The sequence below is a fragment of the Leucoraja erinacea genome, unplaced genomic scaffold (genome assembly GCF_028641065.1).
Source record: "Leucoraja erinacea ecotype New England unplaced genomic scaffold, Leri_hhj_1 Leri_67S, whole genome shotgun sequence".
Lineage (NCBI taxonomy): Eukaryota > Metazoa > Chordata > Chondrichthyes > Rajiformes > Rajidae > Leucoraja > Leucoraja erinaceus.
The window spans coordinates 251180-267120 of NW_026576597.1; the positions used below are offsets into that span (position 1 = coordinate 251180).

Below are 15941 nucleotides of genomic sequence, written 5' to 3' on the forward strand. Positions count from 1 at the left end.
GCATTGTGTGAATATCTTCAGTAATAACCAGCACCTGCAGTTTCTACCTACACAGATAGAGACACACACACGCGCATAGGCATACACGCAGATATAGACACACAGGGACACACACGCAGATATAGACACACACGCAGATATAGACACACACGCAGATATAGACACACACGCAGATATAGACACACAGGGACACACATGCAGATATAGACACACAGGGACACACACGCAGATATAGACACACAGGAACACACACGCAGATATAGACACACACGCAGATATAGACACAGAGGGACACACACGCAGATATAGACACACACGCAGATATGGACACACACGCAGATATGGACACAGAGGGACACACACGCAGATATAGACACACACGCAGATATAGACACACACGCACACACGCAGATATAGACACAGAGGGACACACACGCAGATATAGACACACACGCAGATATAGACACACAGGGACACACACGCAGATATAGACACACACGCAGATATAGACACACAGGGACACACACGCAGATATAGACACACAGGGACACACACGCAGATATAGACACACACGCAGATATAGACATACAGGGACACACACGCAGATATAGACACACAGGGACACACACGCAGATATAGACACACACACAGATATAGACACACAGCAGATATAGACACACAGGGACACACGCAGATATAGACATACATGCAGATATAGACACACAGGGACACACACAGATATAGACACACGCGCAGATATAGACACACACGCAGATATAGACACACACGCAGATATAGACACACATGCAGATATAGACACACAGGGACACACACGCAGATATAGACACACACGCAGATATAGACACACAGGGACACACACGCAGATATAGACACACACACGCAGATATAGACACACACGCAGATATAGACACACAGGGACACACACGCAGATATAGACACACACGCAGATATAGACACACAGGGACACACGCAGATATAGACACACATGGACACACACACAGATATAGACACACAGGGACACACGCAGATATAGACACACACGCAGATATAGACACACAGGGACACGCAGATATAGACACACGCAGATATAGACACACGCAGATATAGACACACACGCAGATATAGACACACAGGGACACACGCAGATATAGACACACATGCAGATATAGACACACAGGGACACACACAGATATAGACACACACACAGATATAGACACACGCAGATATAGACACACAGGGACACACGCAGATATAGACACACAGGGACACACACGCAGATATAGACACACAGCAGATATAGACACACACGCAGATATAGACACACAGGGACACACACGCAGATATATAGACACACGCAGATATAGACACACGCGCAGATATAGACACACAGGGACACACGCAGATATAGACACACACGCAGATATAGACACACAGGGACACACACGCAGATATAGACACACACGCAGATATAGACACACAGGGACACACACATAGCAGATATAGACACACATGCAGATATAGACACACAGGGACACACACAGATATAGACACACACGCAGATATAGACACGCAGATATAGACACACGTAGATATAGACACACGCAGATATAGACACACACGCAGATATAGACACACACGCAGATATAGACATACACGCAGATATAGACACATGGGGACACACGCAGATATAGACACACACGCAGATATAGACACACAGGGACACACACGCAGATATAGACACACACGCAGATATAGACACGCAGATATAGACACACGCAGATATAGACATACACGCAGATATAGACACACAGGGACACACGCAGATATAGACACACACGCAGATATAGACACACAGGGACACACGCGCAGATATAGACACACACGCAGATATAGACACACCCGCAGATATAGACACACAGGGACACACACGCAGATATAGACACACACGCAGATATAGACACACACGCAGATATAGACACACAGGGACACACGCAGATATAGACACACCTGCAGATATAGACACACAGAGACACGCACAGATATAGACACACACGCAGATATAGACACACGCAGATATAGACACACAGGGACACACACGCAGATATAGACACACAGGGACACACACGCAGATATAGACACACACGCAGATATAGACACACGCAGATATAGACACACGCAGATATAGACACACAGAGACACACACGCAGATATATAGACACACGCGCAGATATAGACACACAGGGACACACACGCATTGACACACACGCAAATATAGACACACACGTACACACACGCAGATATAGACACACACGCAGATATAGACACACAGGGACACACGCAGATATAGACACACATGCAGATATAGACACACAGGGACACACGCAGATATAGACACACACGCAGATATAGACATGCAGATATAGACCACACGTAGATATAGACACACGCAGATATAGACACACACGCAGATATAGACACACACGCAGATATAGACACATGGAGACACACGCAGATATAGACACACACGCAGATATAGACACACAGGGACACACACGCAGATATAGACACACACGCAGATATAGACACGCAGATATAGACACACGCAGATATAGACATACACCAGATATAGACACACAGGGACACACGCAGATATAGATACACACACACGCAGATTATAGACACACAGGGACACACACACAGATATAGACACACACGCAGATATAGACACACAGGGACACACACGCAGATATAGACACACACGCAGATATAGACACACACGCACACACAGACACACACGCAGATATAGACACACAGGGACACACACGCAGATATAGACACACAGGGACACACACGCAGAGATAGACACAGACGCAGATATAGACACACAGGGACACACACGCAGATATAGACACAGAGGGACACACAGGGACACACACACACACAATACCTGGCCAGCTCCTTTGCGCTGCTCTTTGTCAGGGCCACCACTCCTGCCTTTGATGCCGTGTAATTGGTCTGTCCCACGTTTCCAACCTGTTGTAGGACAGCATCATCATTAGCAATCTCCACACTGGCCAATAAAGCAGCTCCTCCAGCCCCCCCCCTGTCCCCACCCCCCCCCCCCCCCACCTTGCCCACGCATACCACACGCACACATGTGCGCACGCACACACCCACAGATGAGCATGTGCACCCCAAACAACCCTCCCCTCGCCCCCCAACGTACTTCAACCCCTCATACACACACCTCTCCCCAACCTCACTCCAACTGCACGCACACACATACTCCCCCACTCCCCAACCTCACGCACACACATACCCCCCCCCTCCCCACCTGCCTCCAAACCACCCCCCCACATAGACACACATTCCCCTCCCCCTCCTCTACACCACTCCGCCCCCCCCCTTCCCAATCGCCCCCCCTCCCCTGCCTCACTGCCAAACCCAATCGCTGCCCACTGTGCCCTGTCCCTACCTTGCCCACGATGCTGCCCCCTGTGCCTACCTTACCCACAATGCTGCCCCCTGTGCCTACCTTGCCCACGATGCTGCCCAGGTTGACAATGGAGCCCCTCTTGGCACCGCTGCCAATCAGCGCTCTGGCAACAGCCTGGATCACCAGGAACGTTCCCTGCGGACGGGCAAATGGGGAATCCCGAGTTAGAGAGACACGTACAAGACACGGGATTAAATGCAGGAAACCACTTCCACAATGAGCAGGTGCCCCCCCCCGCGTCTGATGCCCCCACTAGGCTAAGCCAGGCTCGGGTCTCCACTGGAGACTCTGCGGGAAGCACTGCCACCCTACACCCGACAGCTGTCGTGGTGGCACAGCGGGAGAGTTGCTGCCTCACAGCAAAATGCAGCGCCAGAGACCCGGGTTCCATCCCGACTACAGGTGCTGTCTATGTGGAGTTTGTCCGTTCTCCCCATGACCTGCGTGGGTTTTCTCCGAGATCTTCGGTTTCCTCCCACACTCCAAAGATGTGCAGGTTTGTAGGTTAATTTTGTGAAGAAAGTAGAGAGAGTACAGAGGAGATTTACTAGAATGTTGCCTGGGTTTCAGCAACTAAGTTACAGAGAAAGGTTGAACAAGTTAGGGCTTTATTCTTTGGAGCGCAGAAGGTTAAGGGGGGACTTGATGGGGGTCTTTAAAATGATGAGAGGGATAGACAGAGTTGACGTGGAAAAGCTTTTCCCACTGAGAGTAGGGAAGATTCAAACAAGGGGACATGTCTTGAGAATTAAGGGACAGAAGTTTAGGGGTAACATGAGGGGGAACTTCTTTACTCAGAGAGTGGTAGCTGGGTGGAATGAGCTTTCAGTGGAAGTGGTGGAGGCAGGTTCGATTTTATCATTTAAAAATAAATTGGATAGGTACCATATAACATATAACCATATAACAATTACAGCACGGAAACAGGCCATCTCGGCCCTACAAGTCCGTGCCGAACAACTTTTTTCCCTTAGTCCCACCTGCCTGCACTCATACCATAACCCTCCATTCCCTTCTCATCCATATGCCTATCCAATTTATTTTTTAAATGATACCAATGAACCTGCCTCTACCACTTCCACTGGAAGCTCATTCCACACCGCTACCACTCTCTGAGTAAAGAAGTTCCCCCTCATGTTACCCCTAAACTTCTGTCCCTTAATTCTATCATTTTATCATTTAAAAATAAATTGGATAGTTATATGGATGGGAAGGGAATGGAGGGTTATGGTCTGAGCGCAGGTATATGGGACTAGGGGAGATTATGTGTTCGGCACGGACTAGAAGGGTCGAGATGGCCTGTTTCCGTGCTGTAATTGGTTATATGGTTAATTGGCTTGGTGTAAATGTAAAATTGTCCCAGTTGGCGATATGTAGAGTACTGCCCTGCCGACTACAAAATTCAGAAGGATCAGAAGGAATGTGTTCTTCTGTCCCATCTTCCAGTGGCACTGCGGGTAGAGTTGCTGCCTCACTGCGCCAGAGACCCGGGTTCCATCCCGACCTCGGATGCTGTCTGTGTGGAGTTTGTCCGTTCTCCCTGTGACCAGTTACCTCCCACACCCCAAAGACCTGCGGTTTTGTAGGTTAATTGGCCTTTTAAATTGTCCCTAGAGTGTCGGAACCAGGGTGCAAGGTGATCGCTGGTCGGTGTAGACTCGTTGGGCCGAAGGGCCTGTTTCCACACGGTATATCACATTTTAGTTTAGTTTAGAAATACAGAGCAGAAACAGGCCCATCGGCCCACAGAGTGCGCTCAGACTAGCGATCTCCCCGTACACTAGCATTATCCTACACACCAGGGACAATTTACAATATTTACCAAAGCCAATTAGCCTACAAACCTGCATTAGCGGTAGGCGGCGCGACTCTCGTCAGCAGCGGCCTCTGCAGCCCGTCTGCATTTTTATTATTTTTTGTCTATGTTTCTATGTAGTTTTTGTTATTTTTTGTTGGGGTGTGTGTGTGTGTGTGTGGGGGGGGGGGGGTGGGAGGGAGGGGGGGGTAACTTTTAAATCTCTCCCTGCACGGGAGACCTGACCTTTTCTTTGTCGGGTCTCCGTTGTCGTTGGGGCTGCAACGAGGAGCGGCCTCCAACAGGAGAAGACCGGGGACTCTGGTGCCGACGACTCACCTCACCGTCGCGGAGCTGGCCGAGTCCAGAGCGGGTGGAGCGGTGGTGGAGCGCTGCTGCTGCTGCGGCCCGACCTCCGGAGATTCGGAGGCTGCAACTGCGGGTCTGGCGGACGGCGGCACGGGAGCCCGCGGGTCCCTGGAGGGAGACCGCTTTTCAGGGCTCCCGCAACGGCGACTTCTCCCGCCCGAGTTGCGGGGTCGAAGAGCTCCTGGAGCGGGGCCTTACAGCACCGCCCCGCGCGGCTTGGAATGGCCGCGGGACTCTGCGAGCGCACGCCGGGGGCTCTAACACCAAGACCCGGTGTGCGACCTTGCATCACCCGGCGCGGCTTTAATGGCCGCGGGACAATCGCCATCGCCAGCCGGGGGCTTTGACTTTGACTCTGACATGGGGGGGGGGGGGGGTGGGGGGAGGAGAGTGCAGTGGAGAGATAAGTTTTTTTGGCCTTCCATCACAGCGATGTGATGGATGTTTATGTAAATTATGTTGTGTCTTGGGTCTATTTGTTTGTAATGTATGGCTGCAGAAACGGCATTTCGTTTGGACCTCAAGGGGTCCAAATGACAATTAAATTTATCTTGAATCTTGTATCTTGTATGTCTTTTGTGTGTAGGAGGAAACCAGAGCACCCGGAGAAAACCCACACAGGTCACGGGAAGAATGTACAAACTGCATAGAGACAGCACCCGTAGTCTGTATGGAACCCGGGTGTCGGCAGCAACTCTACCACTGCGCCTCTGTGCCGCATAATCTAATGTAAAAAGTAAACTGTGGGAAGGAACTGCAGATGCTGGTTTACACCGAGACAGACACAAAATGCTGGAGTAACTCAGCGGGACAGGCAGCATCTGTGGAGAGAAGGAATGGGTGACGTTTCGGGTCGAGACCCTTCTTCAGACTCGTCCTCCTCCCAGTAATGTTCCCCTTTCAGCAACCCACCACTCAGCTCCCATCCTCGGGTCGAGGAGACGCACCATTAAGTTAACCTTCAGCACCCGCTCGAAGGCCTCAGCCTCCATCTTCAGCAGCAGCCCGTCCATGGTGATGCCTGCACAGTTCACTGCCACGCAGGGAGGCCGGGAGAACTGCTTCTGAAAGACAAACAGCAAGAGGGAGTCAATCTCATCCATGTGCTCAATTAACCATATAACCATATAACAATTACAGCACGGAAACAGGCCATCTCCACCCTTCTAGTCCGTGCCGAACACATATTCTCCCCTAGTCCCATATACCTGCGCTCAGACCATAACCCTCCATTCCCTTCCCATCCATATAACTATCCAATTTATTTTTAAATGATAAAAACGAACCTGCCTCCACCACCTTCACTGGAAGCTCATTCCACACAGCTACCACTCTCTGAGTAAAGAAGTCCCCCCTCATGTTACCCCTAAACTTCAGTCCCTTAATTCTCATGTCATGTCCCCTTGTTTGAATCTTCCCTACTCTCAGTGGGAAAAGCTTTTCCACATCAACTCTGTCTATCCCTCTCATCATTTTAAAAACCTCTATCAAGTCCCCCCTTAACCTTCAGCGCTCCAAAGAATAAAGCCCTAACTTGTTCAACCTTTCTCTGTAACTTAGTTGTTGAAACCCAGGCAACATTCTAGTAAAAACTCAGCGGGTGCAGCAGCATCTATGGAGCGAAGGAAATAGGCAACGTTTCGGGCCAAAACCCTTCTTCAGACGGGTTTTCTGAAGAAGGGTTTCGGCCCAAAACGTTGCCTATTTCCTTCGCTCCATAGATGCTGCTGCACCCGCTGAGTTTCTCCAGCTTTTTTGTGTAACCTTCGATTCTCCAGCATCTGCAGTTCCTTCTTAAACATTCTAGTAAATCTCCTCTGTACTCTCTCTATTTTGTTGACAGGGCCATCCTTCCAGGACAATTACAGGGCCATCCTTCCAGGAAAGTAACCCAGTGTTGGCCCCAGTCCATTCCCCAGTGCCTCCACTATCCCCAAGACAACCTGCTCCCACCATCCACTCATCCTCATCAGATGGCCTTGGGCCAAGGAGTGACAAGTGGAGTTTAAATCAGGTAAGTACAATGTATGGCATCTTCATAAGTTGCAGGTGCTGAAATTAGGTCATTCGGCCCATCAAGTCTACTCTGCCATTTAATCATAACTGATCGATCTTTCCATATAACATATAACCATATAACAATTACAGCACGGAAACAGGCCATCTCGACCCTACAAGTCCGTGCCGAACAACTTTTTTTTTCCCCTTAGTCCCACCTGCCTGCACTCATACCATAACCCTCCATTCCCTTCTCATCGATATGCCTATCTAATTTATTTTTAAATGAACCTGCCTCCACCACTTCCACTGGAAGCTCATTCCACACCACTACCACTCTCTGAGTAAAGAAGTTCCCCCTCATATTACCCCTAAACTTCTGTCCCTTAATTCTTTCCATCTTAACCCCATTCTCCCGCCTTCTCCCCATAACCCGACAGCCGTACTAATCAAGAAGCTGTCAATGTTCGCCTTAAAAATATCCATTGACTTGGCCTCCATAGCCGTCTGTGGCAAAGAACTCCACAGATTCACCACCCTCTGAATAAAGAAAGTCCTCACCATCTCCTTTCTATGGGTACATCCTTTTATTCTGAGGCTGTGCCCTCTGGACCTAGACTCACCCACTGGTGGAAACATCCTCTACTTAGGATCTTGTGAAGGAACTATGTACCTGGGCTATGAGGTCCCTCTGTGGACCAGAGGGACCTCATAGCCCAGGTACATAGTTCCTTGAACGAGACGTCACAGGTAGATAGGGCGGTCAAGAAAGCTTTTGGCACACTGGACTTCATCAGTCAGGGAACAGAGGGTAGTCCGAGGAAGCTCTCATACTGAAGAAGGATCTCGACACGAAACATCACCATTCCTTCTATCCAGAGATGCTGCCTGGCCCGCTGAGTTACTCCAGCATTCTATGTCTGAGTATAAAGGTTTGTTCATCATATTACAGTGGCACAAGACATTGGTGAGGTCACATTTACTGTGACCAGAACTGTGTCCAGTTTTGGTCACCCTCCTGTACGAAGGATGTCATGAAGCTGGAAAGAGCGCAGAAAAGATTTACGAGGATGTGGCCAGAACATGGAGGCCGGAGCTATGGGGTCATAGGGTTGGACAGGTTAGGACTTTATTCCTTGGAGCACAGGAGGCTGAGGGCTAGTTTTAGAGTTTTCGTTTTTTAAAACATGAGGGGAATAGACGTGGTGTATGTCAAAGGTAGGAATCTGTCAGTCTGAAGAAGAGTCTCGTCCCGAAACGTCACCCATTCCTTCTGGTGGCCGATTGGGAAAGGGGGAGATGCAGCGAGACCTGGGTGTCATGGTACACCAGTCATTGAAGGTAGGCATGCAGGTGCAGCAGGCAGTAAAGAAAGCGAATGGTATGTTAGCTTTCATTGCAAAAGGATTTGAGTATAGGAGCAGGGAGGTTCTACTGCAGTTGTACAGGGTCTTGGTGAGACCACACCTGGAGTATTTTGTACAGTTTTGGTCTCCAAATCTGAGGAAGGACATTATTGCCATAGAGGGAGTGCAGAGACGGTTCACCAGACTGATTCCTGGGATGTCAGGACTGTCTTATGAAGAAAGACTGGATAGACTTGGTTTATACTCTCTAGAACTTAGAAGATTGAGAGGGGATCTTATAGAAACTTACAAAATTCTTAAGGGGTTGGACAGGCTAGATGCAGGAAGATTGTTCCCGATGTTAGGGAAGTCCAGGACAAGGGGTCACAGCTTAAGGATAAAGGGGAAATCCTTTAAAACCGAGATGAGAAGAACTTTTTTCACGCAGAGAGTGGTGAATCTCTGGAACTCTCTGCCACAGAGGGTAGTTGAGGCCAGTTCATTGGCTATATTTAAGAGGGAGTTAGATGTGGCCCTTATGGCTAAGGGGATCAGGGGGTATGGAGAGAAGGCAGGTACGGGATACTGAGTTGGATGATCAGCCATGATCATATTGAATGGCGGTGCAGGCTCGAAGGGCCTACTCCTGCACCTAATTTCTATGTTTCTATGTTTCTCTCCAGAGATACTGCCTGTCCCACTGAGTTACTCCGGGTTTTGTGTCTATCATCTGCAGGGGAATCAAGAACCAGAGGACTGAGGTTTAGGGAAAGCAGATAAGATTGTTTTATCCCCACTAGAAGGTGGTGGGTATGTGGAATGCGCTGTCAGAGAAGGTTGTTGGGGCAGGTACTATGGCAACGTTGAAGATATACTTCGATAAGTTCAAGTTGTCTCTTGGAAATGTTTGAAGAGATATGGCCCAAAAGTGGATAAATGGGACGAGCGTCGATGGGGAGACGAGGTCGGCATGGCCGAGGTGTGCCAAAGGTTGCACAGACTAGTATTGTGGTTAATCATTTATCAAATTTTTATTATATATTATCTATGTGTACTGTGCTTACAAGCCTGCTATGCTGCTGCTGGTAAGAATTTCACTGTTCTGTTTTGGTACATAAGATAACTAAATATTGACTCCATCTACACCTCACGCTGCCTCGGCAAGGCCAGTAGCATAATCAAGGACAAGTCTGATCCCGGCCACTCCCTCTTCTCCCCTCTCCCATCAGGCAAGAGGTACAGACATTTGAAAACGCACACCTCCAGATTCAGGGACAGTTTCTTCCCAGCTGTTATCATAGAAACATAGAAATTAGGTGCAGGAGTAGCCATTCGGCCCTTCGAGCCTGCAGCGCCATTCAATATGATCATGGCTGATCATCCAACTCAGTATCCCGTACCTGCCTTCTCTCCATACCCCCTGATCTCCTTAGCCACAAGGGCCACATCTAACTCCCTCTTAAATATAGCCAGTGAACTGGCCTCAACTACCCTCTGTGGCAGAGACTTCCAGAGATTCACCACTCTCTGTGTGAAAAAAGTTCTCATCTCGGTTTTAAAGGATTTCCCCCTTATCCTTAAGCTGTGACCCCTTGTCCTGGACTTCCCTAACATCGGGAACAATCTTCCTGCATCTAGCCTGTCCAACCCCTTAAGAATTTTGTAAGTTTCTATAAGATCCCCTCTCAATCTCCTAAATTCTAGAGAGTATAAATCAAGTCTATCCAGTCTTTCTTCATAAGACAGTCCTGACATCCCAGGAATCAGTCTGTTGAACCGTCTCTGCGCTCCCTCTATGGCAATAATGTCCTTCCTCAGATTTGGAGACCAAAACTGTACGCAATACTCCAGGTGTGGTCTCACCAAGACCCTGTACAACTGCAGTAGAACCTCCCTGCTCCTATACTCAAATCCTTTTGCAATGAAAGCTAACATACCATTCGCTTTCTTTACTGCCTGCTGCACCTGCATGCCTACCTTCAATGACTGGTGTACCATGACACCCAGGTCTCGCTGCATCTCCCCCTTTACCACAACTAGAGAGCAGTCCTGAATTACTATCTACCTCATTGGTGACCCTCGGGCTATCTTTGATCGCACTTTACCTTGCACCAAACGTTATTCCCTTATCATATATCTGTACACTGTAAATCATGCATTGTCTTTCCGTGGACTGGTGAGCATGCAACAAAAGCTTTTCACTGTGCCTCGGTACACATGACAATAAACTAAGCGGAAACTAAATATTTTTGACTCTTGATTCTTGGCATTCACAAAATTCATATGGTGCAATAGCAGTCCAAGTCCCAAAGCAACACCATTGGGAAGGCCATGGGCAGTGGGTGCAGGGAACACCACTCACAGATCTCTCTCTCTCTCTCTGTGCTGCTCACCAGCTAAATCCAGCACTCCATCATTGGGGCCTCATGGTTACAGAGAATGCCCCATCCACACTCTGCTGACATCCTGCAGACACAAGGAACTGCAAGTGCCTGAATCACAAGTAAAGCGCAACGTGCTGGAGGAACTCAATGGGCCAGGCAGCATCTGTGCCGGGAAGTGGACAGGAAACGTAGGGACTATCAGTCAATACACTGGATGTGTTCAAGAAAGTTAGATTTAGCTCTTCGGGCTAATGGAATTATGGGGAGAAAGCAGGGACGGGGTACTGATTGGGGATGATCAGCCATGATCATATCGAATGGTGGAGCCAAATGCCCTACTCCTGCACCTAATTCTATGTTTCTATGAAACATTTAGACAGGTACATGGATAGGAGCAATTAAGAGGGGAATGGGCTGAAGGGCCTGTACTCCATATCAAAACTCCACAACATTTCGAATCAGGATCCATCTTCGGACTAGACTGGAGGCTAAAAATGGGTCCCGGCCCAAACACCATCTCTCCATTTCTCCTGCGCTCCAAAGAGATAAAGAGCCTCTCCCTATAACTCAAGCCCACAACCCCAGCAACATCCTGGTCAATATCTTCTGCACCCTTCCCAACTCAGTGGCATCCTTCCCATAGCTGGGTGAGCAGTCGAGCAGACCGCATCCCAAGTGTAGTCTCACCAACAACATGGACAACTGCAACACCATGTCCCAACTTTTGAACAGTACCTGGATAGAGGAAGATGTATATAACCATATAACAATTACAGCACGGAAACAGGCCATCTCGGCCCTACAAGTCCGTGCCGAACAACTTTTTTTTCCCTTAGTCCCACCTGCCTGCACTCATACCATAACCCTCCATTCCCTTCTCATCCATATGTCTATCCAATTTATTTTTAAATTATACCAATGAACCTGCCTCCACCACTTCCAGTGGAAGCTCATTCCACACCGCTACCACTCTCTGAGTAAAGAAGTTCCCCCTCATATTACCCCTAAACTTCTGTCCCTTAATTCTGAAGTCATGTCCTCTTGTTTGAATCTTCCCTATTCTCAGTGGGAAAAGCTTGTCCACATCAACTCTGTCTATCCCTCTCATCATTTTAAAGACCTCTATCAAGTCCCCCCTTAACCTTCTGTGCTCCAGAGAATAAAGACCTAACTTATTCAACCTTTCTCTGTAACTTAGTTGTTGAAACCCAGGCAACATTCTAGTAAATCTCCTCTGTACTCTCTCTATTTTGTTGACATCCTTCCTATAATAATTGGGCGACCAAAATTGTACACCATACTCCAGATTTGGTCTCACCAATGCCTTGTACAATTTTAACATTACATCCCAGCTTCTATACTCAATGCTCTGATTTATAAAGGCCAGCATACCAAAAGCTTTCTTTACCACCCTATCTATATGAGATTCCACCTTCAAGGAACTATGCACGGTTGTACCCAGATCCCTCTGTTCAACTGTATTCTTCAATTCCCTACCATTTACCATGTACGTACCATGTATGAATGACTAACAATGAATTAATTATGAATAAAGACACAAAGCATAGCAGATGCTAGAATCTTGAACAAAACACTAAATGCTGGAGTACCTCAGCGGGTCTGGCAGCATCTCTGGATAGAAGGAATGGGTGACGTTTCAGGTCGAGACCCTTCTTCTGGCTGATAGTAACTTTTTCCACACAAAGGGTGGTGGGTGGCTGGAACAAGCTGCCAGAGAAGATAGTTGAGGCAGGGACTATCCCAACGTATAAGAAACAGTTAGACAAGTAAATGGAGAGGACAGATTTGGAGTGGACCAAACTCAGACAGGTGGGACTAGTGGAGGTGGGACATGCTGGCTGGTTATGGCAAGCTGGGCCAAAGGGCCTGTGTGCATCACTCTATGACTCCTGAGGCCAGTGCCTCACCTGTACCGCAGAGACCAGGCTGTGGACACTCTGCGGGCAGGACACATCCGCCACAAACACAGAGTGCCGCTGATCACCGTGGGGCAAGCTCCGCAGCGTTTCCTCAGCCGAGGATTCGTCCACGTCCACCACCACCACCGCCGATCCCTCCTCGGCAAACCGCTGGCACACGGCTCGCCCAATGCCACTCCCTCCACCTGCACCAAAACCACAGGGGCATTACTGGCACGGTGCCCACGGATAGAGCAACAGGGGGCAAACACAGAGAGATCTGGGTACTGGCTGGGGGAGGGTGCATGGTACTCAGGGAGAGGGCGGGGTGGGGGGGGGAGGTAGGGGGAGAGAGGGGGGGGGCAGCGGGTGGACAGGGGGGCTGGGGGAGAGAGGGGGTGGGTCAGGGAGGGGGGGGAGAGGGAAGGGAGGGGAGAGGGGGATAGGGAGGGGGGAGAAGGGAGAGGGAGGGGGAGTGGGATGGGGGGAGAGGGGCATGGGGGAGGGAGGCGAGGGGAGAGGGGATGGGAGAGGGGGTGGGGGAGGGGTTGTGTAGTGGAGAGTGGTAGGGAAGGTGGGGAGAGGCGAGAGGGAGGGGATGGGGGGAGAGGGGGTGGGGGGGGGGGACAGTGGTAGGGAAGGGGGGGGGAAAGGGAGGGGGGAGAGGGGGTGTGGGGGAGGGGGAGAGAGGGGGGGTGGGGAGAGGGGTTGTGGAGAGGGGGTGGGGGAGGGGGGGGGGGGAGAGAGTGGTAGGGAAGGGGGGAGAGGCGATAGAGAGGAGGGGATGGGGGGGGGAGGGGATGGGGGGGGGGGTGGGGAGAGAGGGTGCGGAAGAGGGGGTTGTGGAGGAGGGAGGAGAGTGGTAGGGAAGGTGGGGAGAGGCGAGAGGGGAGGGGATGGGGAGAGGGGTAGGGAGGGGGGAGGGGGGAGAGGGGGGGGAGGGGGGTGGGGGAGAGGGGAAATGGGGGAGGGTGGGGAGGGGAAGGTGGGGAGATGCGATGGAGAGGGGGGGGGAGAGGGGGATGGGGCAGAGGGGATGGGGCAGAGGGGATGGGGCAGAGGGGATGGGGGGAGAGGGGATGGGAGAGAGGGGGTGGGGGAGAGGGGATGGGGGCAGAGGGGGATGGGGCAGAGGGGAGGGGAGAGGGGGTGTGGGGGAGAGGGGATGGGGCAGAGGGGATAGGGCAGAGGGGTGTGGGGGCAGAGGGGATGGGGCAGAGGGGTGTGGGGGGGGGGTGTGGAGTGGAGAGAGTGGTAGGGAAGGTGGGGAGAGGGAGAGGGGGGAGGGGGAGAGGGATGTGGGGGAGAGGGGATGGGGGGAAGGGGGGGGAGAGAGTGATAGGGGAGGAGGGAGAGGGGTAGACATGAGGCAGGGTAGTAGGGGGGGGGGGGAGGGATGTGGGGGGGCAGGCAGGGTTAGATAGGGGGGAGGGGCAGAGATAGGGAGAGTGGTGTGTGGGGGAGAGTGTGTGAGGGGGAACTATGTCCCAGGGTCACAACCCGACCCCACTCTCTACACTGTGACCGTGCAGGAGGATCATCACTAAACAGCATGAGAAAGATATATATATCTCCGTCTTGGCACCTGGACTCCGGTAGACGAGACGTGCACTGTCCCCTCACCCCCAACATCTCCCTCGCTCCCAGTCTCATCTCTCCCAAACTCCCTCCCCCTCCCCCTCCCCTCCCCCTGCACCTGTGACCAACGCCAGACGGGAGCTGAGACGGAGACGGAGACTCGACAACGAACCCGAACCCGCCGCCGCCGCCGCCATTACCGTCCCGGCCGTTGGACACTGGCCCCGCCCACACACCGGCCCCCGCCCACACACAGGCCCCGCCCCACACACGGCCCCGCCCACACACTGGCCCCGCCCACACACTGGCCCCGCCCACACACAGGCCCCGCCCACACACACGGCCCCGCCCACACACAGGCCCCCCGCCCACACACAGGCCCCGCCCACACACACTGGCCCCGCCCACACACTGGCCCCGCCACACACACTGGCCCCGCCCACACACACTGGCCCCGCCCCACAGCACGACACACTGGCCCCGCCCACACTGGCCCCGCCCACACTGGCCCCGCCCACACACTGGCCCCGCCCACACACCGGCCCCGCCCACACACACGGGCCCCGCCCCACACACACACGGCCCCCCGCCCACACACTGGCCCCCGCCACACACACGCCCCGCCCACACACACACTGGCCCCGCCCACACACCGGCCCCGCCCACACACTGGCCCCCCCCCCACACACCGGCCCCCACCCCACACACACACACCCCGCCCACACACTGGCCCCGCCCACACACCGGCCCCGCCCACACACACTGGCCCCCCCACACACACACGCCCCCGCCCACACACACTGGCCCCGCCCACACACGGCCCCGCCCACCCACACGCCCCCCCCGCACACACCCCCCCCCCACACACACATTGCCCCGCCCACACACACCGCCCCGCCCACACACACTGGCCCCCCGCCCACACACACACACCGCCCACACACCACACCGGCCCACACACACCCACACACTGGCCCGCCCCACACACACACCCCCGCCCACACACACACACACCCCGCCCACACACTGGCCCCG

General features: G+C 52.0%; 1 protein-coding gene across 2 annotated transcripts in view; it reads right to left on the reverse strand.

The window, feature by feature from the left end:
• The window catches only part of hsd17b8 (hydroxysteroid (17-beta) dehydrogenase 8), a 31019-nt gene extending 15882 nt beyond the window's left edge, over positions 1 to 15137 (reverse strand). The window contains exons 1-5 of one of the 2 annotated variants that reach the window (XM_055631183.1): positions 15025 to 15137; positions 13338 to 13534; positions 6629 to 6745; positions 3557 to 3652; positions 2969 to 3054 (exon numbers count right to left, since the gene is read on the reverse strand). In XM_055631183.1, the coding sequence (XP_055487158.1) occupies positions 2969 to 3054; positions 3557 to 3652; positions 6629 to 6745; positions 13338 to 13534; positions 15025 to 15103 (575 nt within the window). In that variant the 5' untranslated portion in view covers positions 15104 to 15137. The remainder of the gene's footprint in view (positions 1 to 2968; positions 3055 to 3556; positions 3653 to 6628; positions 6746 to 13337; positions 13535 to 15024) is intronic. The other variant, XM_055631184.1, reaches the window with a different exon arrangement.
• Between the last annotated feature and the right edge of the window lie 804 nt (positions 15138 to 15941).